The sequence below is a fragment of the Delphinus delphis genome, chromosome 1, assembly GCF_949987515.2.
Source record: "Delphinus delphis chromosome 1, mDelDel1.2, whole genome shotgun sequence".
In the NCBI taxonomy this organism is placed as follows: Eukaryota; Metazoa; Chordata; class Mammalia; order Artiodactyla; family Delphinidae; genus Delphinus; species Delphinus delphis.
In genome coordinates this window covers 154,526,979-154,549,588 of record NC_082683.1, presented here as the reverse complement: position 1 = coordinate 154,549,588, position 22,610 = coordinate 154,526,979, and the positions used below count along the sequence as shown (strand labels likewise).

Below are 22,610 nucleotides of genomic sequence, written 5' to 3'. Positions count from 1 at the left end.
GTTCGTTATTGTAGGTCTTTTCCTTCCCTTGTGTTTCCTGCCTAGAGAAGTTCCTTTAACATTTGTTGTAAAGCTATTTTGGTGGTGCTAAATTCTCTTAGGTTTTGCTTGTCTGTAAAGGTTTTAATTTCTCCATTGAATCTGAATGAGATCCTTGCTTGGCAGAGTAATCTTGGTTTTAGGTTTTTCCCTTTCATCACTTTAAATATGTCCTGCCACACCCTTCTGGCTTTCAGAGTTTCTGCTGAGATATCAGCTGTTAATCTTATGGTGATTCCTTTGTATGTTATTGTTGTTTTTCACTTCCTGCTTTTAATATTTTTTCTTTGTATTCAATTTTATATAGTTTGATTAATATGTGTCTTTGCATGTTTCTCCTTGGATTTAACCTATATGGGAGCCTCTGCACTTGCTGGACTTGATTATTTCCTTTCCCATATTAGTGAAGTTTTCAACTATAATCTCTTGAAATATTTTCTCAGTCCCTTTCTTTGTCTCCTCTTCTTCTGGGACCCCTATAATTCAAATGTTGGTTTGTTTAGTGTTTTCCCAGAAGTCTTTGAGACTGTCCTTAATTCTTTCATTCTTTTCTCTTTATTCTGCACTGCGGTAGTTATTTCCACTATTTTATCTTCCATGTCACTTATCCACTCTTCTCCCCCAGTCAATCTGCTATTGATTCCTTCTAGATAATTTTTAATTTCATTTATTGCGTTGTTCATCATTGTTTGTTTGCTCTTTAGTTCTTCTTGGTCCTTGTTAAACGTTTCTTTTATTTTCTCCATTCTATATCCAAGATTTTGGACCATCTTTACTATCATTACTCTGAATTCTTTTTCAGGGAGACTGCCTATTTCCTTTTCATTTGTTTGGTCTGTTGGGTTTTTACCTTGCTCCTTCATCTGCTGTGTGTTTCTCTGTCTTCTCATTTTGCTTAATTTACTGTGTTTGGGATCTCCTTTTTGCAGGCTGCAGGTTCATAGTTTCCATTGTTTTCGGTGTCTGCCCCCAGTGGCTAAGGTTTGTTCAATGGGTTTTGTAGGCTTCCTGTAGAAGGGGACTGGTGTCTGTGTTCTGGTTGATGAGGCTGGATCTTGTCTTTCTGGTGGGCAAGACTGTGTCCGTTGGTGTGTTTTGGGGTGTCTCTGACCTTATTATGATTTTAGGCAGCCTCTCTGCTAATGTGTGGTGCTGTGTTTCTGTCTTGCTAGTTGTTTCGCATAGGGTGTCCAGCACTGAAGCTTGCTGGTCGTTTAGTGGAGCTGTGTCTTAGCGTTAAGATGGAGATATCTGGGAGAGCTTTTGCCGTTTGATATCATTTGGAGCTGGGAGGTCTCTGGTGGACCAATGTCCTGAACTCAGTTCTCCCATCTCAGAAGCACAGGCTTGATATCTGGCCAGAGCATGAAGACCCTCTTAGCCACACAGCTCAGAACGAAAAGGAGAAAAAAAGAAAGAAAGAAAAAATAAATAACATAAAGTTATTAAAATAAAAAGTAATAAAAATTATTTAAAATAAAAAATTAAAAAGTAATAAGAAAGAAGAGAGCAACCTAGCAAAACAGCAAATCCACTAGTGATAACCAGCACTAAAAATTATACTAAAACAAAACAAAACAAAAAAACAGACAGCCAGAATGCTAGGACAAATGGTAAAAGGAAAGCTATGCAGACAAAATCACACAAAGAAGCATACACATACACACTCACAAAAGGAGAAAAAGAAAAAAATATATATCTCTATATAAAATAAAAGAAAGAGAGCAACCAAATCAATAAACAAATCTACCAATGATAATAAACTTTAAATACTAAACTATGATGAACATAAAACCAAAAACAAATTAGATGCAGAAAGCAAACCCCAAGTCTACAGTTGCTCCCAAAGCCCACTGCCTCAATTTTGGGGTGATTTGTTGTCTATTCAGGTATTCCAGAGAAGCAGGGTACATCACGTTGATTATGGGGATTTAATCTGCTGCTCCTGAGGCTGCTGGGAGAAATTTCCCTTTGTATTCTTTGTTCGCACAGCCCTCAGGGTTCAGCTTTGGATTTGGCCCCTCCCCTGCATGTAGGTCACCTGAGGGTGTCTGTTCTTCCCTCAGACAGGACGGGGTTAAAGTAGCAGATGATTAGGGGGCTCTGGCTCACTCAGACTGGGGGGAGGGGAGGGTACGGAATACAGGGTGAGACTGTGGTGGCAGAGGCGGACATGACATTGCAACAGCATGAGGCACGCCGTGTGTTCTACTGAGGAAGTTGTCCCTTAATCACAGGACCCTGGCAGTGGCAGGCTGCACAGGCTCCAGGGAGGGGAGGTGTGGATAGTGACCTGTGCTTGCATACAGGCTTCTTGGTGGCTGCAGCAGTAGCCTTAGTGTTTCATGCCCATCTCTTGTGTCCACACTGGTAGCTGCGGCTCACGCCTGTCTCTGGAGCTCGTTTAAGTGGTGGTCTGAATCCCCTCTCCTTGTGCACCCAGAAACAATGGTCTCTTGCCTTTTAGGTAGTTCCAGACTTTTTCCTGGACTCCCTCCCGGCTAGTTGTGGCACACTAGCCCCTTTCAGGCTATGTTCATGCAGCCAACCCCAGTCCTCTCCCTGTGGTCTGACCTCTGAAGCCCGAGCCTCAGCTCCCAGCCCCCACCCATCCCGGCGGGTGAGCAGACAAGCCTCTCAGGCTGGTGAGTGCCGGTTGGCCCTGATCCTCTGTGCGGGAATCTCTCCGCTTTGTCTTCTGCACCCCTGTTGCTGTGTTCTCCTCTGTGGCTCTGAAGCTTCTCCCCTGCCACACCCATCTCCACCAGTGAAGGGGCTTCCTAGTGTGTGGAAACTTCCTCCTTCACAGCTCCCTCCCAGAGGTGCAGGTCCTGTCCCTATTCTTTTGTCTGTTTTTTCTTTTTTCTTTTGCCCTACCCAGGTACCTGGGGAGTTTCTTGCCTTTTGGGATATCTGAGGTTTTCTGCCAGCGTTCAGCAGGTGTTCTGTAGGAGTTGTTCCACATGTAGGTGTGTTTCTGATGTATTTGTTGGGAGGAAGGTGATCTGTATGTCTTACTCCTCCGCCATCTTGAAGGTCTCTCTAATTCTGTGATCTTTAACCTGGCCTCACCGCTGGGCCCTGACAAACAAGGAGAGAGAAATAAACTCCTGATAAGGACAAAGTTTAGTTTTTATTTTTTTCCTCTTTGCCAGCCCCCTGACATTGGTATGGGAGTTCTAATTAGCAAGAAAGTGGCCATAAAATAGACAAAAGGATGGTAAAAGTGGAGAATAATTCATTAACGTGAGTATTGTGCCATAAATAATTGAGAGTTGACTACAAAGAAGAAAGTATTTCTTAAAAGTCTGTCATTTGGGTTAAGATTTCTTAAACCACTCTGCTTTTTTCACCCTGCCTATATCAATCTCAAATCAATTATCCCATAAAATGCCAATGTAATATTGTGACCAGCATTATCCATTTAACATGTCCTCATCTTTGTACTTGCCCCTGTGTCACTTGCAGTTCTTTCACACAATAAAAGCCTCAAATCAGTAAAGTGCTTTCTTCTAGAAATTCAAAGTGCTTTCTCTATGTTAATGTTTAATTAATTCTCAAAGCATTTCTCTGTGGAGTGGGCATGTAGTAGGAAAAGGAATTATTCTTTCCCTTTATGACACACAGGAAATAGGTTTGAAGAGCATATCATTTCCATCTATTGTGGAACGTGATGTTAATTCAGTTTTGTTCAAAGTCATAGACCATGTTCTTTTCAAACAGAATCATGTTCATTGATTTATTCACTCAATAAATCAGCAAATAATTACTGGGTGCTCTCTATATGTCAAGTCCTGTTCTAGACCCTGGGGATATAGCAGTGAACAGGAGAGGAAAAATGCTTGACCTCGCAGAACTTAAATTCTTTCAGAGGGAGACAGACAACAAACATCGTCAATAAGTAAATTGTATTGTATGTTTGAAGGTGATAAATGCTCTGAAAAAGAAAACAAATCAGTGTAAAAAGGAAGGGGAGTGACAGGAGGGGGCATAACTTCAAATAAGTTATTTAGAGTAGGCTTCACTGAGAGGGTGCCTCAGCAATATCTGAGGGAAGAGCTGTCAGGGCAGACACGCTGGCCGACACCCTGATTTTGGACATCGAACCTCCAGAGCTGTGAAAGAATACATTTCTGTTGTTTAAGCCACTCAGTTTGTGATGCTTTGTTACAACAGTCAGCAAACAAATAAACTATTTCCAATATTTCAAAAATATTAATCAAATTCTATTTTTTTCTAAGGTAAGACTGAAGCTAAAGACAAAGACAACGACAACAAAAACTTTAATGTCATTGTTTGGGGTGGAATTACATTTATTTGGTGAAGTAACAGGACTTTTACCTGATGCTCAGGAGTTCTATATAGCATGAAAAAATGGATGCATTATTACATTTTACAATTTAATTTGTTTGACAAAAATATCTCAAAATATAGGGTCCATGAGGAAAATGATAAGTGATTTTGAGCGATGATATCTGAGACTCACATATTTACATGGTTTTGGAAAGAAAGAAACAGAAAAAAATCCCAAAATATCCATGTTGTTTTGCTGTTTGCAACATAAAAAGTCATTACAGAGGCCAAAAATACAAAAAAGAACATATTAAAGCTTTATGTTCTAAGATCCAGACAGGCTTTGAGAGGTGATCTAGTCTAATTTCCACAGTTTATATATGAAAAATGTGAGTCCTAGAAATGTTAAGGTGATGGACATAATTTTTTTTCCAATATTCTGTAACACAAATTATGAATTGTTTAATGAGGCTTAATAATAACAATAGAAGAAATGGTGAAATGTGTTATTCCTTGAATCTTCCTCCTTGATATTTGCCTTGCAAGGGTAAGTAGTCAGAAGCATTCTTGAGTCATAAATGCACAGAGAGAAAGGTGTAAGTTAGGTATGTGGAGGGATGACAGTGGGATGAGAGATGAGACAGACAATAGAATGAAAGGCATCTTGGTGGGAGACCCCTGGATTTTTTTAAACTCATGCTGTTGCTAGAGGCACTTTTGCACATTTTTTTTCATAGGGCTTTGGAGACACACAGAGGCATGTTTGACTCCAGGCTCTGATAGTTAGAAGGTATATGACCATGGTCAAGTTTCCTAACTTGAACCTCAGTTTCTTTACATAGCTTTTGGGGTAAATTTTGTCAGAAATTGTGAGAATTAAAAAAAATGTATAGGACGAATATAGATATAAATTATGTCTATATATAAATATAGATATGGTAGGAATCCTGTAAATGGTGGTCTTATTAATTTCCTAATGCATTTCAGAATTTCTTGCCTTTGTGTCTTACTGAAAACCCTTTTTGTCATCATCTCTACATGGAGATATCCTATCAGTCCTTGAAGAGTTCAGTTTGAATGTCAACCCCTTCCCTTCAGTCAGTTCACATACTTTCTATCATTCAGTTTTGCATTTTCATGTAGTTATTGGTTTCAAGGTTTTAGCTCCCTAACTTGGATTTCTCGTAGAATAGTGAAAAGCACCAGGAAGACTTGGATATGAACTCTGCCAGCCACTCAGTCAGGAAAGTAGAACCACTATTAGTATAATGGAATAAGAAGTGTATTTTAGGAACAATAGTTTACACAATTGAAATATCTGAGAAAAGTCACTACCAGACCCTCTGAGGCCTTTGTGTCAGTGGGCAAGTTGAAGCTTACAGGGATATCTCAGAAGCCAGACATAGCCGCGTGCTGGAGGGGACCATTACAGGAAGCTGGTAGAAAGTCAGCGGAAAGCTATGGTCTTTGCATGGCTACTGCTCCTTTAGGTCCACATTCAGACTCTTGGTATGTGTGTGGTTGCTCATAAGGGTTGGGAATTAGGAATGTCTAAATATGAAGTGAGGGAGAGGAAGGACATGCTAGAACGCTCTGGGACTCTGTGTGTGTCACAGTGTCAAACTACAAAGTCCTTCAGAGAGGAATAGGTGCTATCTCACTCTGTTTTCCTTATTTTGCACAAAGTCCTCCTTTGGCAAACTCTGCTCACGTGCACACAGGGAAGGGGATCTTGGGAAATGTAGTTTTGGCTAACCAAGTTGACACAGTAACAACCAGCACAGCCACTTATTGGTTATGTGGGCTGTATCTGGACAGTTTATGTAAGCTTTCTAATTTTCCCCTTTCCCACTGGTGTATCAGTGTAAAAGACATGACAATTATAACTACCTCTGCAGGGTTTTAGTGAGGATTAAATGAGATAATAATGTAAAGAATGTATTACTAAGTATAAAAATTTCTTATCATATTATTATTATTAGATACATCTATTCATTTAGCTAATGCGCATCTACTGTGTGCCAGAAACTGTACTATGCCTGAGATGTTATATAGCAGTGAGATAAACAGACATTATCCCTGTTATCATGAAGCTGATCAGACACCAATTAGATATTCAAATAGAGGTGTTAAGCAAGCAGATGAAAGACTGGATTTCGGAGCATGGGTCTACATTAAAGGTATATATTTGGGAGTTATTATTATTTAGGAAGCATTTGAAGGTCTGAGTCTGATTTAGCTCACCTAGGGAGTGCTCGTAAATTGAGAGAAGTAGAAGCCCAATGACTGAGATATGAGGCATACCAAAATTTAGAAGTGAAAAAGATAAAGAGGAACAAGCAATGAGGCTGAGAAACAGCAGCCAGAAATGTAGAAAAGAAATAAAAGGGGTGAGCGGATGAGAGAAATAGGTGAGGGAGATTAAGAGGTACATACTTACAGACACAAAATATATGAGTCACAGGTATGAAATGTACAGTGTGGGGCATATAGTCAATAATTATGTACTATCTTCATATGGTGACAGTAACTAGACTGACTGTGGTGATCATTTTGAAATGTACAGAAATATTGAATCACTATGCTGCGCAACAGGAACTAACATAGCCTCACAGGTCAATTAAACCTCAAAAACAAACAAATTCAAAGAAAAACTGATCAGATTTGCGGTTACCAGAAGTAGGGGTGGGGGGGAGGTAGAATTGGATGAAGGTAGCCAAAAGGTGCAAACTGCCAGTCACAAGTTAAATAAGTACTAGGGAATGTACTGTACAACATGATAAGTATAATTAAATATAATGAACACTGTGGCATGTTACCTATGAAAGTTGTTAAGAGGAAATCCTAAGAGTTCCCATCACAAGGAAAAAACACATGTTTTTCTTTTCTTTTGTATCTATATGAGATGGTGGATCTTCATTCACTAAATTTATTGTGGTAATCATTTTATGATATATGTAAGTCAAATCATTATGGTGTACACCCTTAACTTATATAGTGCTGTATGTCCATTATGTCTCAATAAAACTAGAAGAAAAAAAAAGAAATAACAGCGGTGTCCTGATAATCAAATGTAGAAAGTTTTTGAGAAGGTGAGAGGGATCAACTTTAACTTCTGAAAAGTTGATTCACATGATAATTGAGAACTGATCATTGATTTAGTAACAAGGAAGTCATTGTCAGAATAGAATGGGTTCAAGACAGAATTCGGGTGAGGAAGTTTTTGGTGTAAAAGGAAGCAGAAAAATAGGACAGGAGTAAGTGGGAAGTGTGTCAAGGGAGATTGTACATGTTATCTATAACTGTATCTACATATAGATATCTTATGTACATATCTTACCTAAGATAATCTACACATAGATATAGATATCATATCTATATGATGGGTAGATAGATTGATGGGGTATATTTTACACCTCATTCATAAAATATGAAATGTTAGCTCTATTCTGTTAGTTTGTTGATTGATGGGAATGTTCCATCAATGCTGAGCTTGGGTGTCCCCTATAGGGACAGAACCTCTACCTCGAGATGTGAAGGAGAATGACTGCTTGTTTCAGGCAGTTCCTCCTTAAGAGAAAAATGTTCAAGCTGAGTGAATATGTCCAGTTATTCTTTCCAAACTTATTAATCCAGTTCATGACAACTTCCCGGAGTTGACGGAGTGAAGGGGAAGAGAGAGGGGCCGAAGGGGAAGAGGTAGTTTTTGGCTATGGTAAGAAGGTTAAGGACATATATAGAGAATTTGAAAAAATGGCAATTTTGCTGAAAAGGATCACAATTTCCAGAGCACACCATGGAAACAGTTTGGGAATTGGGGAAGAGTGGGAGATGGGTCAGTCTAGGGTGTGTGTAAATGTAGTTTGGGCTAGTAATCTTTGCCCTGTAGTATTTAGAACAGAGGATAGGTTGAATAAATATTTGTTCCCTGAGTGAAACCTGACAGGACCTGGGTGGGACGGGGGAAATGCACTGGTGCACATGGTCCCTGGGTTTGCTTTGAACAGTTGTCCTGACCAGGGGTAAGTTCTATTCTTACCTAGGATGTTAGGAGGGGCTGGCTTGATTATTTTCTGTCTCTCCACCACACCTGGCCCAGCTGTGGAAGGAAAACTTCAGGTATTTATAACTTCACAACCCTGCCCCTGAAAGCCAGACACACAAATTCCTTTTACTATAACTGGGACACAAGTGATTTTTCTTCTTAATGTGGCTCTAATCCTTACAGAAGAATTAGTGACAGCAACCTGAAGAATAATTATGGGGGATCAGCACCCCACACCTTCTTTGAAAACTGCTGGAGGTTGAGAGTAAGTGGGTGAAAGTTCCTCTGAGCACCATCTGTCAGAGAGAGAAACCAGATATTGGGGATGTGCCTTCATTTTAACAGGTGGCAAGATGTTCCCCTCGAGTTGGCAGCCTCCAGATCATTTCCCGTTTCTCTAACTTAGGAGGAAGCTGTGAAAGTCGCAGGCAAACGGGCTGAATGACTCATTTGATCCTGGACATTTCCTTCACTCCTAGGATGTCTCAATATCTCTCTACTCTCGTTATTTAAGCATAACGATGAACAATCATCTGCTTCGCTCGCACAGTCAGCGAAGTCATCAGACACGTGACGAAACTGCCGGCTGCAAGGGGCTCCATCCATTCCTGCATGCCTCCATCCATCCACCCACCTACCCATCGCCCTTCCTGTTCTCCGGCTTACACTCCCATCGCCAGGCCTTCAGCGGCGCGCACACCGCCGGCCTGGGTGTGCAAGGGCCCGGGCTGCGCGCGCTGGGGGCAGGGCGGCAGCTTCCCACAGAGGAGACTGTGGGGCGGCGGGGCCGGAGGGGCCGCGAGGCCGCGCGGAGCCGAGCCCCGCCCCCTAGCCAGCACCTACGGACGCCGGGTCCCACGTGACAGTCCCCTCCTCCCTCCCCAGTCGCGCGCACGGGCCGGGCGTCTCGGTCCCGCGCGCGCTCGTGGTCCGAGAGCCCGGGAGCAAAGCGAAGCGAAGGAGGGAGCGGCGGAGCGCGGGCCGTCAGAGCCCTGTGCCCGCGCGGAGGTGATGAAGCTGGCCGCGCGCTGACACCGCCGCACCCAGCCGCCGGGAAGAAGGCGCCTCGGGCCGCGACCTTCAGGAGAAGGTACGTGGCTGGGGGTGGGGGTTGGGGGGAGGCGGCGCCCCGGAGCCCCGCGACCCGGTCTTCGGGGCTGACACTGCCGCTGGCCCGGCTCCCGCGCGCGGCTTGGGCTCGCCTGCCATTTGCTGCCGCCGTGAGAGCCAAGCAGGCGAGCTGGGCTTGCTTGTTTTCCCCTCAGTGCCTGGTCACTCTGAGGCTTCCGCAGTTAGGTGCTGCTCACAGTGACCCAGGTAATTGCCTAAAGGGCCGACCTCCCACCTGGTCTTGTTTCCGGGACACCTTCTGATGCCTTCTTGCAAAGGTTGGGCAGGGTTACGCCGTGACTTCCGAAGCCGAGTGGGCCGAGGGGAGAGGAGCCACTGGCCGGCAGTGCAGGCAGGTGAAAGTCGGAGAAGCTCCCTGACTCTGTGCGGGAGACCTAGGGGAATGAAGACGAAACACATGACTGGAGAATGGCTCGGGGAATGGGCCTCTCTGATGCGCCTGCATGCGGGAAACTAGCCAGACACCTGGGAGAAAGTGTGCTGCCACAGGGTGTTGCCTTTCTGCCCATTCGGGGAAAACACCGAAGATACTGTGGAGATGCAGTATTGGGAGAGAAGAGAACTCATAGGATGGAAATGGTAACGGTGTTTTTTTTTTTTTTCAGTGAGCCTTAAACACTTTAAAAAATGAGTACCCAGAAAATCAAGTCAATTAAAACCATAGTCAAATGACTATTTTAACTAAAAGATTGTCATTCATTTCTTACTTATAATTCCCTGGGAGTACTGTAGGTGTAAATTCAGTTTTTTTTTTTTTTTTTAAATCTATTTCTGTGCTATTTCTTGCAAGCCAGCCCCAGCATTTAAGCATGCTCCATTGTGGGATGGGTGCTGTGGATGGGGGAGATGAATCAAGAGCCAACCTTCTTAAGGGCTTCCCTGGTGGCGCAGTGGTTGAGAGTCCGCCTGCCGATGTACGGGACACGGGTTCGTGCCCCAGTCCGGGAAGATCCCACATGCCGCGGAGCGGCTGGGTCCGTGAGCCATGGCCATTGAGCCTGCGCGTCCGGAGCCTGTGCCCCTCAACGGGAGAGGCCACAACAGTGAGAGGCCCGCGTATCGCAAAAAAAAAAAAAAAGTCAACCTTCTTAAGTACTACCATTAGGATCTCACTGATGTCTCTCTGACTCTTGCAGGGAGGAGTGATAATTCTTGTATCTAAGAGTGGACCACGTGTGTGGTGACATGGCCCAGGGGAATAATTATGGGCAGACCAGCAATGGGGTGGCAGATGAATCACCCAACATGCTGGTGTACAGAAAGGTAAGGATTTCTTCACTTTCGTGGAAAAAGGGAAACTTCTGGCTTCCTTGAATTTTTTTTCCCTCAGATCAATTTTGTGGCCTTATGGATTCTCCAAATCCCCAGTGACTGCACATTATACTTGAGGATGATCTGACATTCTCAAGTAATGCATATGTGTAGAGACACAGTGAAGTAAATGAGGCTACTCATACTGTGTTCTCACACTTTCCCTGGTGATCTTACATAGATTAATCCGCAGTCAGCAATAGCAGCAAGTTTGGACATCCCACATATTTTGTTTGTTACATACATGATTTTATAGCATCTGTAATAGATTTTAGAAGCTTTTTCTTATACTCCTTCTAAGCATTTAGGTTATAATGATTATATAAATGTATAACATTTTAGAAATGAAAATAGACTACTTTGCAATTCTGGGGCAAGAGTGAATGTGGCTGTGAATGTATGGGTGGTTTAATAATTTTAATTAAACAATTCCAGTTTTTTTTAAGTTAAATCTTAGCTTTAAAGCCACCATAATAAAGGTGTATTTGAATATTGTGTATGCTTCAGAGTGGTTGCTTAGGTAAGTTCATTCTGGTTATAGTCAACAATCTTCCTAAAATTCAGGAAGCAGTATTTTTTATTTAACTTCTGTACCATTTGTTTCTGTTGCTTTTTATGCTGGGATTATTTTTCTTTAGCATATTATCTGTAGTGCTTATGGGGCAAGATTTCTTTAGTTAACACTAGCAATGGTAAAAAGGAAACCAGACCTCGAAATGAAGGAAATTGTTAAAGATTTTGATTAGTGTGAGCACATTGAAGAGTCTAGGATGAGTTTGCTAGAGGATCAGAACTGGTTATGAATAAAGATGAAAAGCTTTCCACCTTGACCTATACTAAATGAAAACTCTCCTTCTATGTGAGCCAGGATGATTAAGAGGTGGTGATGATATGTGTTTGAGGAAATCTTGTTATTGCTTTGATGTGAATATGCATGGACATCCTGTCAATGCTAGCCTTGTAGACCGTAGTGTATTGTGTACCTATGAATGCACTTTTGTGGGTCTGGGATAGCACAGTAAAACTTTTTTCCCACAGGGAAAAAAAATTGCCTATTTTAGTCTTAAAGCATCCCAACTGGATAAATCAAGAAAATAATCCACTTGAGCCTAAGTTATTACTGTTATTTTCCTACATTGATTGAAATTACTGGATATTTGCCCATTCTGTATAGATGTGGTTCTGAGAAGAACTATCTTAGGGGCAGTTATGTGTTTTTTTAAAGAAGTTATAATATTCTTTATTGTTTTGTATGACTGAATATTGTAATATGCAAGATGTGAGAATTGTAAATTCTACCTTATAGGTTTGTGCAATGTCGAGAGTTGGACTTCTGTAAAATTATCAGTAGTTAGCTATTTTTGTTAGGTCAAACACTATATTCTCTGTTTCCCTATTAAAAGATCAGGGACTGAATTGATTGGACACCTAACAGTTAATCTTGATTAGAAATAAACTTAATATGACATCAGTCTGTGTCTCATTTAGTCAGTTATCATGAGAATATGTGAAAAATGAGGCTAGGAGTTTTATAGATAGTTATTGGATTATTTAGTGTACCTAAGCTTCATATTGCTAATTTTGAAACACTCTATAAATTGTTGTTTAGCATCAAATTGCCGTTAGGGCTACTTATAAATTAACAGGTTATGATAACTTCAGGGAGAGAATGTAATGCCTCATTTCTTTTAAGCATTTGTATTCTGTTGGGTAAGGTTGGAACTGCTTGTGCTACTTCTTTGCCCTCCTTTTCCTAGCTTTTTGTTTAGGGTAATGACACATACAATTTATTTCTAGAAAAGATTTTCCTGATAAATCATTGTTGGAAAAAAGTTGACACCAGTAAATTTTACTCATAATGCTTACTTATGCATTTCCTGTCTATCCTTTTATTCTCTGAACATATATCTTTTTGTTTGTGATATAAATAATAATATATAAAGAAATACCAGATAATTTGTATAAAGAAACACAGTTGTTCTTGGTTAGCATTTGCTGGTTACCAAGTCAAATGGTCCATGTCTGTAGACAGACATACAACATGATGTTATATGACCATTTTACCTCTGTTTTTTGTATCTTATGTGGGCTTTGACATTTAATATCTTCTCAGTAGAGGCCAGATTTTAATGTGAAGAACAGCAGAATAGTTGGAGAGGGGTAAAAAGGAAAGGAGTAGGTTGACTCCATATGTCAACTGCTCAACCTGCATGAAAGAATAAGCGACTTGTTACAAATGCTTATTAATCATGAAGTCAGTCAAAGGTTAGGAAAGAGCTTCAGCCTCACAGTGCATTGCTTAGTATCAGTGAAGAGAATAGTTAGAGAAATTGCTGTTTTCCACTTCTAGTTCACTGTTGAAACACAGTTCTTAAAGTGGGTTCTGTGTTCTCACCACTTCCCCTCCCTGCAAGCCACCTCTTGTTTACTGCCCAGGATTCTGATGGTTTATACCTACTAAAGATATGCATGTGCTGTTTCCATTTTTTCTCGGTAGATTATGAATGAGGTTTAGGAATATTCTTGTGCGGCAGAGAAAACAGTGAATGGTTGTCAAAGTGTGATGCACAGAAAAGAGCTGGGATTTGTGAATTTCTTGTGTTCATCTGATGTCTCTCCATTATGATTATCCTCATATGGATTATTGGAATTCCTCAAAATAATGGGAAAGTTCCAGGGATCTTTTTTCCATGGAGAATTCCTTAGCGATGTTCGGGAAAAATGTATTTTCAGTGGGTAGAACTATGATCCTCCAGGCAGAGTGAGTGCTGCCATAGTGAGAGCTACAGGCATTAGTAACACTGTTACCGACCAGGGTTCTTGGACTCCTTAATCAATAGAAATTGATAAAAGAGGCCAGATGAGAAATTCAGGCAAGGGTTTATTGGGATGCCCACTGCAGCACAGTGGGGTGAAAACAAGGAACAGTTCCCCTTGCTTGCTGCCTGAGTGGAGGGTGAGCTGGTCCCTTAAATGGGGTGAGGGTAGGGGCGGGTCCAGGAGACTGGACTGGAGGTATGGCTTGGGTGGTCTGCCCACTCCCTTGGTGATGCTGGGTGCAGGGATCATGCACAGCACCCTGCTTTTGCTCTGAACGCCTCATAAGTGGCAGTTGGGTTTTTGGTCTTTTTGTATCTTGTTCATAATTTGCCCCAGCTGCACATGCACACAGTTATTTTTAGTCCCTTATAGTTTCTTTGTATTCTGTTGCTGCAGGAGACGTTCATCCAGGTGCAAGCACTGCAGCAAAGGGTCCCAGGTCCCAGCCTGTCTCAACACTGCCTCACAATCAGGGTTGGTACCTGCAAATCAGTCTCGGATATTTGCCAGTACCTTTTTGGCTTAATGTGAGGGCTCTCTGTAGGCTTCATTTGATATAAGAGGTACATTAAAAAAATCCATATGGACAAAATATTTTCCTTACAAATTTTTCAATTTATAATGCTGCTTTTTTTTTATAAGCAAGTGATTAAGTTAGTGTGGTTATGTCATTTTATGTATTTGAAAACATTCAAAAGTTTATAAAATGTGAAGCTTAACCACTTTTATTTCTGGGGTTTCCTAAGCTCCCTTCAGATAGACCTTAACTAGAAGGGAATAGAAATAATCAACTTCTTTAAGAAGAGACCCACCTAGCTCCAACTCACCTTGGATTCAGACTAGCTTCTTGAAATGTAGTGAGGTGAAAAGTATGTAGAGGTGAAAATTCAGAACTCAAACACTACTGTCATTCTTGGTCTGCTTTGGGTAAAACTCTCATTCCTGGGGTTGGTACTGGCTGTAAAGGATCGCTGAGCTAGAACCCAGGGTTACAAGGAGACACATTGTAAATTTGGTGTCTGGCCAGCATGCTGCCCACTAGACAGTATACATCACTTTTTGTCCAGAAGCTGACGTTCCTGCATTTGAAAAACAAAATTTCTAGGGCACCTTGGGGCCAATATTTCATATTGGCTGGAATGCTGGCTTCTTACTAGCAAGAATGCTCAAAATGACCAATAATTTCTGTTATTATTGCAGCAACAGTTTATCTTCCGGTTGTCAGAAAAGAAAATGAAAATATTTTCCTCATTCACTGTTTTAGTGGAATGAACACATATTTTGGAAATAGCAAACCTATAAAGTTCACTATGCCTCTCCCCTCCCCCCCACCTTTTCCCTTACCCATTCTCTCTTCCCCTCCTCTCTCTTCATTTTCCATCTAGTCACTCTCATTCCGTTTGCTTCTTCCTTTTCACTTTTCAAAAACGACTTAAGTGGGGACTTCCCTGGTGGCCCAGCGGTTAAGACTCTGTACTCCCAATGCAGAGGGCCCAGGTTTGATCCCTGGTCAGAGAACTAGGTACCGCATGCCGCAACTAAAGATCCCGTGTGCCACAACTGAGACCCCATGCAGCCAAATAAATATTTTAAAAAAAGACCTAGGGTGAAGATGTAATTTTCCCTGAGATGCTGCTCATTTTAGTTGTGAAAGAGAAAATGATGTCTTTTGGATATGAGAGCAGGTACCATCTTGTTTGAGTACCTGTTATACACAGACATTCAGGTGCTTTTAAACTCGGTATTATATTGTGGTAGTGGCAGAAGGTTAGTCTTGAAAGATTAAGACTGCTCTGTTTTTTGCAGAGTAAGATGGGACCACTGGCCTTTCTTACATAAAGGTGTAATGGGAGCTATCAGCCCAGTAGGCAGATGACCTCTGCTGATTGGCTTGACCTAGACATTGCCTTTGAAAGCTTTTTCTGAAGTAAGTCTGTTCTGTGAAAACAGATATATTTGCAAGAGAGGGGAGTGACTAGTTTTCTTCTTTGGAAAAGATTTAGTCACAGACATCACTAGTTTCTTAGGGGTGAGTTAGCTGACATTTTTGGCACTAACTCAGTGCATTTGTCACTTCAGGATTGTCCAGTGTGGTCAACCTTGAAGGTGTCACATTCCTCCCTCCTCGAACTCCATTATCAAAAATAGCCTTTGACATTTTTGAACCTTAGTTATCTTGATCTGTCTGGGTATAGGGTGCAGCTACATGTTAGTACAGTAAAGAATATTTCTAAGTGATAACCAGAGAAAGGCCTGTTAGAAAAGGAAGGAATGTTTGCAAATGGATAATCACAAAAGGTATTTAGGCCCCTCAGATTTCTAAATTAGGGGCTCAGATGGGAGGCGGGCATCAGAAAGATTCCATTTCTAAAAAATTCCAAAATGGAGTGTCTTCTCTATGCATTATTTGAAAGCACCTTCCTAGACTAAAGGATGTTGTCTACTATAAATATGAATTTAATCTGTTTGAATCAAATGCAGACCTGTTTTTCCCTCAGTGACACAAATGCGTCCTGAGATAGGATAGGACCACCATCTATGATACTTCTGAGAAGTAGATAGAGACATTTTATGAGTAATAATTTAATGTTGAATTTTGGGTAATAATTAACTTGAGTTCGGAGCAAGAAAGCCTTTCATGGTGGAGCTTTTTCCTCACCAGTTGTTGCTTATCAGTACTATTTGTGGGATTAAGATAAGAATTTGTGGCCTGAATTTTATTTCCGTTTCTCACCTCCAACCTCCCCAAATCTAATGGATCAGAGGAAAGTGCAGATGTAGAAAGGAGAAGCTGTGAAGGAATTTTATTGCCTTATAATAGCCTTTGTGGCTCTATTGAGTGATGGAAAGCAGGGTATATTTCAGTAGTATGGTTGATGGAATGTGATCACTGCAGAGAATATGAAAATATTTTGGGTTTGGATAGTTTAGTGACTTAATAAATATTAAGTCTCCTTGAAAACGATATTGTGGAAAACAAGCAACACAAGTAGTTGGCCCTTGCTCCGCCTTTCATAGCTGTGAAAAGGAGGCATTTGAATGTCAGAGTTACAGAGGCTTCTATCTTACAATATATCAATCTAATTATAAAATAATTGTAAATGTGAATGTGGGTATGCAGTTCCTTAGGGAAAAAAAGACCCACTTCTCTGCCATTTGCCCAAGGCAATAGGAAAATTTAACTTTCCCTCTTTTTAATTCCCTTTGTCTTGTGTCTAATTCAATTAACAAAGGTCTCAGGACATTGGAACTCTAATAGACAATCATGAAGGTTATTTCAGCTCCATTAAAATTGCCACCTGGCCTAGGCTAGAAAAAATTTTGACTGAGGGGCCTATCCAGGGAGAGAAGTTGTTCTGTCTTCCGGAAAAATATGTAGGAAAATGGCAGCTTTGTTCTAGCTGCGTTCTTAAGAATAGTCTAGAAGCCTTCTTATGTTAGGTCCTTTCTGGTGATTAGCAAGTAAAATTTTCTTAAGGAGTCAGTGTGCTGAAGTAGAAGCATGTGCATTGTAGTTGGGCGGTTTTGGTTCTAAGTCATGGCTCTGCCATTGTTTAGCTCTGCAGTTGTGGTTTAGCAACCTAACTCCTTTCATTTCAGTTTCCTTATGTATAAAATGACAAAAAATAAGGAAACATTTCCTTCATAGAGCTGTTTGATGATAAAATGAGGTAGCCTATGTTAGACCCTCAATGAATGTCTCAAAAATGCTATAATAATAATTATATAATTATAACATAATTTATAATATATAATAGTTACATTATATAATTCTAATAACTATTCTTTTATTATTACTATTTATTTAATGAAACACCTTGTATGTTCCATGGGGTCCAGTATGTTGCTATATTTTTTGATAAAGGTGAAAATGTGAACATTTTAACCACTTCCAGTCATGTCTTTCTGGTAGTTGAAAAGGCAGATTCTGTAAGATGATTTGGTAATACCATTTTATGACACAATGAGTGTCCTGTCTTATGTTATTAGTTCAATATAGCTAGCTTCTATTTTTAATAAGCCCTTTGAATTATTATCTAATATATCTTTGAAGTCTGCATAGTTACTTAGGTATTATGTAAACTCAATAAAGCCTTTGCATTCTGGAATTTCAGAGGTAAAAGGAAACTAAGAATTTATCTACTTTTTAATTTTGCAGATTATGAAATTTAAGATCAGAGAAGTAAGTAACATGATTTGTCTAAGGTCACACAGGTTGAATTCAGGTCTTTATTTGTCTTTCTGTGGTGTGTGTGTGTCTCTCTCTTAAAATAAATGCAGTAAGTCTTGTGTTTGTAGTTCAGTTTCAGTAAGAAATCAGCATCCTGGTTACTCTGTGGCATCTATGGGTTATTCCAGGGTATTTAATCACCCATTATAAATAGATTACTAGATTCCCTTTTCCCTTCAACTATAGTTTAGCATTTGGAGCCCCAGGAATGATAAGATTGGGAACTAGACTGACTGACCTACCCTGGTAGTAGTTCTGTCTTTGATTTGATCCTGACTGGAAGTTCTAGGCTGATGAAAACCCAGAATTTGATGCTCTGTGGCAACACTGTCCAATAGAGCTTTCTATCTTGATGGAAATATTCTGTGTACTGTCCAGTATAGTAGCTACTAGCCACAGAGGGTAGTTGAACGCTTGAAATGTGGCTGATGTGACCAAGGACTTGAATTATAAATTATATTTAATTTTAATTAATTATAATTTAAATTTAAATAGCCCCCTGTGGCTGGTGGCTATTATATTTGATAGCATAGTGATTATGGAATAAAGACCTTTGGAAAAACAGCATCAAACCCAAGAGAAGAGATAAAAGAAAATGCTAGACTTAGCTTGAGACTTGGCATGCAGTGCTTGCAACAAAGTAGGGCCCAACAAACAATTTTTTAAAATAATAATACAGATGTAAGGTTTTAAAGGAGGACCATGGTCTGCTAAGGAGATATTAGGAGATATTATAATCAATGACACCAAGGGTTGATGTTTTGTTATTTTTCATCCTATGGAGACTTTAAGTTGTCTGCAGAGGCTGGCCCTCCAGAGGTCAGATGATAGGGGCTGTCTTTCAGTAAGACTAAAGTCTGCATATGCCATGAATATTCCAGGAAGTGCACTCGCAGCATCTCAGATGATTTGCTGATGTTGAAAGTATTCCAATTAATTTCTATCTTATGGTGTCTCAAACATACATCATAGCCATTCCAATTCCTAATAAGACTGAGGGAAAACCAGAAGCCCTGGGTAAAAGGGATTTAAAGTGGTTGGAATCCTTGTTCAGAGTTTAAAATTGGGTTATAAAGAAATCCATTGTTTTTAAGCTCACTTCTCTTTCATATGTCTCAGAATGTTGAAAGGAAGGCAGTAGTCTAGGGAAAGTAGTAGTTCATGACGGAGTGACAGAGTCTCCAAGTCAGAAGGGCTAGATGTGAATTCCTGCTCTGCCCCCAACTGGCTGTGTAAGTTTGGGCAAGTGTGTTAACTTCTCCTGGAGACTACTTTACAGAATCATTGGAAAGATGAAGTATAAGTGAGAATGTTTGACTGAGAGTGATTGACAGGTAATACAGACTCTTTTTGGGAATTGTGGAAGTTACTGAGGTTCCTTGCAAGAATAAACTTTGCAAAACTCTCCTTGCCAAGTCTTCCCTGCTTGCTGAGTGTCCCCATGGCTGTAGGTCATGTAGAGGTCCAGCTAACATGCTTTCCCCCATTTGGTCATTGCTGGAAGATGTCAAGACCAATATAAATCTACATAACCATCTTTGGCCACACAGAAGCTTTTGAACGTTTGGCAAACTGGTTCAGTAGAAAGTTTTTCTCTAGTACAGAAATCTAGGGAAAATTTTCACCTTTAATATTTAAAATGATGTATACCAAAGCATTTTGAAGAAAAGTACACATAGAACATATTATTAATAATATTTCTCTTGCTGAACTTTTTTTAGTTGCATTTCCTCTGGAAATTAATGCCATTTGTCACTTTGCCATTTGTCACTCTGTTTTATATTTAGTATTTTGGGTTTTGACTTTTGGTTTATTGTTAATTAGAATAGTTGTTATTTATTGAGTGTCAAGGCTTTTATCTGTATTACCTGATTTCCTTAAAATATGTTGCACGTTGATTATTAGCATCCTGTTTTTCTAATAAGAAAGCTGAAAGTGACTTATGCAGACTAAGTGACTGCCCAAGATTGCTCAGGAATTAGTAACAGAGCTGGTGAGCTCCACGAGGGTGGAGACTCCTATTTTTCAGTGCTGTGTTCCCAGCACCTAGAAAAATGGCACATAATAGCTGTTTCTGAATATTGAGTGCCTAAGCACATGAATCAGTGGGTGAATAAATGAATGAATGCTTGATCCGAAGACCGTATTCTTGCCTCTTCACTGTGTTGCTTCCATTTAAGTTAGTGAATTGACAGCGCACTCAAAATTCAGTTCTGTACGCCATACATACATTGAGCCTCAGCTCTGATTGAGCCTTGTGTGGGCATTGGGGATAGAGTTGTGGTCTAGATAGATAGGGTTTGAGCCCTCACTGAGCTTATATTACAGTGGTGAGGACAGATGTCAGACAACTTATCATAGAGTGATTACTGCTGTGAAAAGGGAAGAACTGGGTGTTAGGAAAATTTATTTATATTGGGTCATCTGGTTTCTGAAATAAATATTATGTTGATATGTATCTTCTGTTTGCAGTTCTGAGTGCTTAGCACAGTGCCCAAAGTGCCCAGCTTCTGACACTTAGTAAGTACTCAATAAATGAACTAAATTGAGCTAAGCTAATGTTGAAAGTCTTCAGAGATTTATGGAGACAGAGGAGGCAAGAGTGTTGATCTTATCCCTTAGAAAACCAAATGTCTCCTTCCATAGACTTAAAATTTACTTAATACTTGTGAACTTGAATGAAATTACTTTGCCTCTTTGAGTCCCAGTTTCCTCCTCTGAAAAATGGAGATAGTAATAATAATAATGATAAGTTATTATAAATAGTGCATGTAAAGCTTGGATAAGTAGGAAACATTTAATATATGTTAACTATTACCTATAAATGCTGCCCCCAAAGGATTTCTCTGTAAGTGGAAGTGATGACATATAAGGAGGATTTCCCTTTAAAATTTGTCTTTCTTATACATATTTTAGAATTTAGAATTTGCTGCTCTTCATTGGTTCTTGATGATTTTGTTTAAAACTGTTTCATATGGTAAATGTACAATAAATATTAAAAATTTTTCATCATACACAATTCAAACAAATACAAAAGTAGAGAAAAATAATATAAAGAATCTTCATGTACCCATCACATCGTGTCAACAATTCTTAACTGCTGGTAGATCTGGTTTCATTTATGCTTCCTCACTTCAGATTTCCCCCAGTTGGTTATTTTGAAGCAAATCTCAGAAAATATATCATTTAAGATATAAATTCTTTAGTGTGTATAAGTACTTTTAAGGAAGATAAAGGTAAAATAAAGGTAAATAAAATGATAATTTGTCCTAGGTCCTTAAAATAATGGCATATTTTACTCCATGAGCTTTATCATTTTTTTCATATTGCTCAAATGGGTCTATCATTCTTTCTTTTTCTTTTTTCTTTGTGGTAAAATACATCTAACATAAAATTCACCATTTTAAACATTTTTACATGTATAGTTCAGTGGCATAAAGTACATTCACAATGTTCTGCAACTCTCACCACCATCCATCTCCAGAACTTTTATCATCTTCCCAAGCTGAAACTCTATACCCATTAAACAGCAGTTCCCCATTCTCCTCTCCCTCAACCCCTGACAATCACCCTTCTACTCTCTGTCTCTGTGAATTTCAGTACTCTTTGTACCTCATATAAGTGGAATTATACAGTATTTGTTCTTTTGTGGCTGGCTTATTTCACTTAGTATAATTTCCTCAAGGTGCACCCATGTTATAGCATGTGTCAGAATTTTCTTCCTTTTTAAGGCTGAAAAATACTCCATTGGATGTATATACCACATTTTGTTTATCCTTTCATACATGGATGGGCATTTCGGTTACTTCCACCTTTGACTGTTGTGCTAATGCTGCAATGAACATTGGTGTATAAATATCTGTTCAAGTCCATGCTTTTAATTCCCAGAATCGGAATTGCTGGATCATATGGTTATCGTATTTCTAATTTTTTGAGGAACCACCATGTTGTTTTTCATAGTGGCTACACTATTTTACATTCATACCAGCAGTGCAGAAAGGTTACAACTTCTTCACATTCTCACCAACACTTGTTATTTTTGATAGTAGTTATACTAATGGGTATGAAGTGACATCTCTTTGTGGTTTTGATTTGCATTTCCCAAATGATTGAGCATCTTTTGCTTATTGGCTATTTTCATATCTTCTTTGGAGATTTTGTGAACTTTTAAAGAGATTTGATTGCAGTTAGGAATGGTTTGACCTATGAACTACATGACCACTTAGATTTATGTCTAACCAAAATTCTGTTATTTTTGTTTGGATTTCTGAGCTACCTTTTTAATAATGGGGAGGTCTTTAAAGTCCTTTCTATCCTTAGCTTCCAAGTTTACAGTTAAAGTGAAACCTCCATAATTGACTCTTTTGGGTGATGGTAGTGATGAAGCTTAATGAATAAAAAAATTAAAAATAATAGCACATTTAAAAATGACTTCAGTTTTATTTGTTTTGAATCTATAAAGTAACTGCTTTTGGGGCTACTGGGATGGGACAGGCAGTCCACATCTCTTAAAGAATCTTGTAAATGTTTTAAAGAATATTCCAGACTCTCTCAAATTAGAATATTTATTGTCTTTCCTTGACTTTTATTTAGTCTTTCCATTCTTTTATTTTTAGTACATTTATGTTTGGAAAATGTTAGTGAATATAGAGCACTCATTCTATTCTTAAGGTAAGAATAGAGATATAATTGATTTTAACCAGAAAAGTTACTATTCATTTAGATTAGTATAAAAAGATA

General features: G+C 39.6%; 1 protein-coding gene across 3 annotated transcripts in view; it reads left to right on the top strand.

The window, feature by feature from the left end:
• Nucleotides 1-9,212: 9,212 nt before the first annotated feature.
• Nucleotides 9,213-22,610, top strand: part of RGS7 (regulator of G protein signaling 7) — a 603,713-nt gene continuing 590,315 nt past the window's right edge. The window contains exons 1-3 of one of the 3 annotated variants that reach the window (XM_059996705.1): nt 9,214-9,467; nt 10,645-10,771; nt 14,036-14,113. In XM_059996705.1, coding sequence (XP_059852688.1) covers nt 10,694-10,771; nt 14,036-14,113 — 156 coding nt within the window. In that variant the 5' untranslated portion in view covers nt 9,214-9,467; nt 10,645-10,693. Of the gene's footprint in view, nt 9,468-10,644; nt 10,772-14,035; nt 14,114-22,610 lie in introns of all 3 variants that reach the window. The other 2 variants (XM_059996721.1, XM_059996714.1) reach the window with 2 other exon arrangements.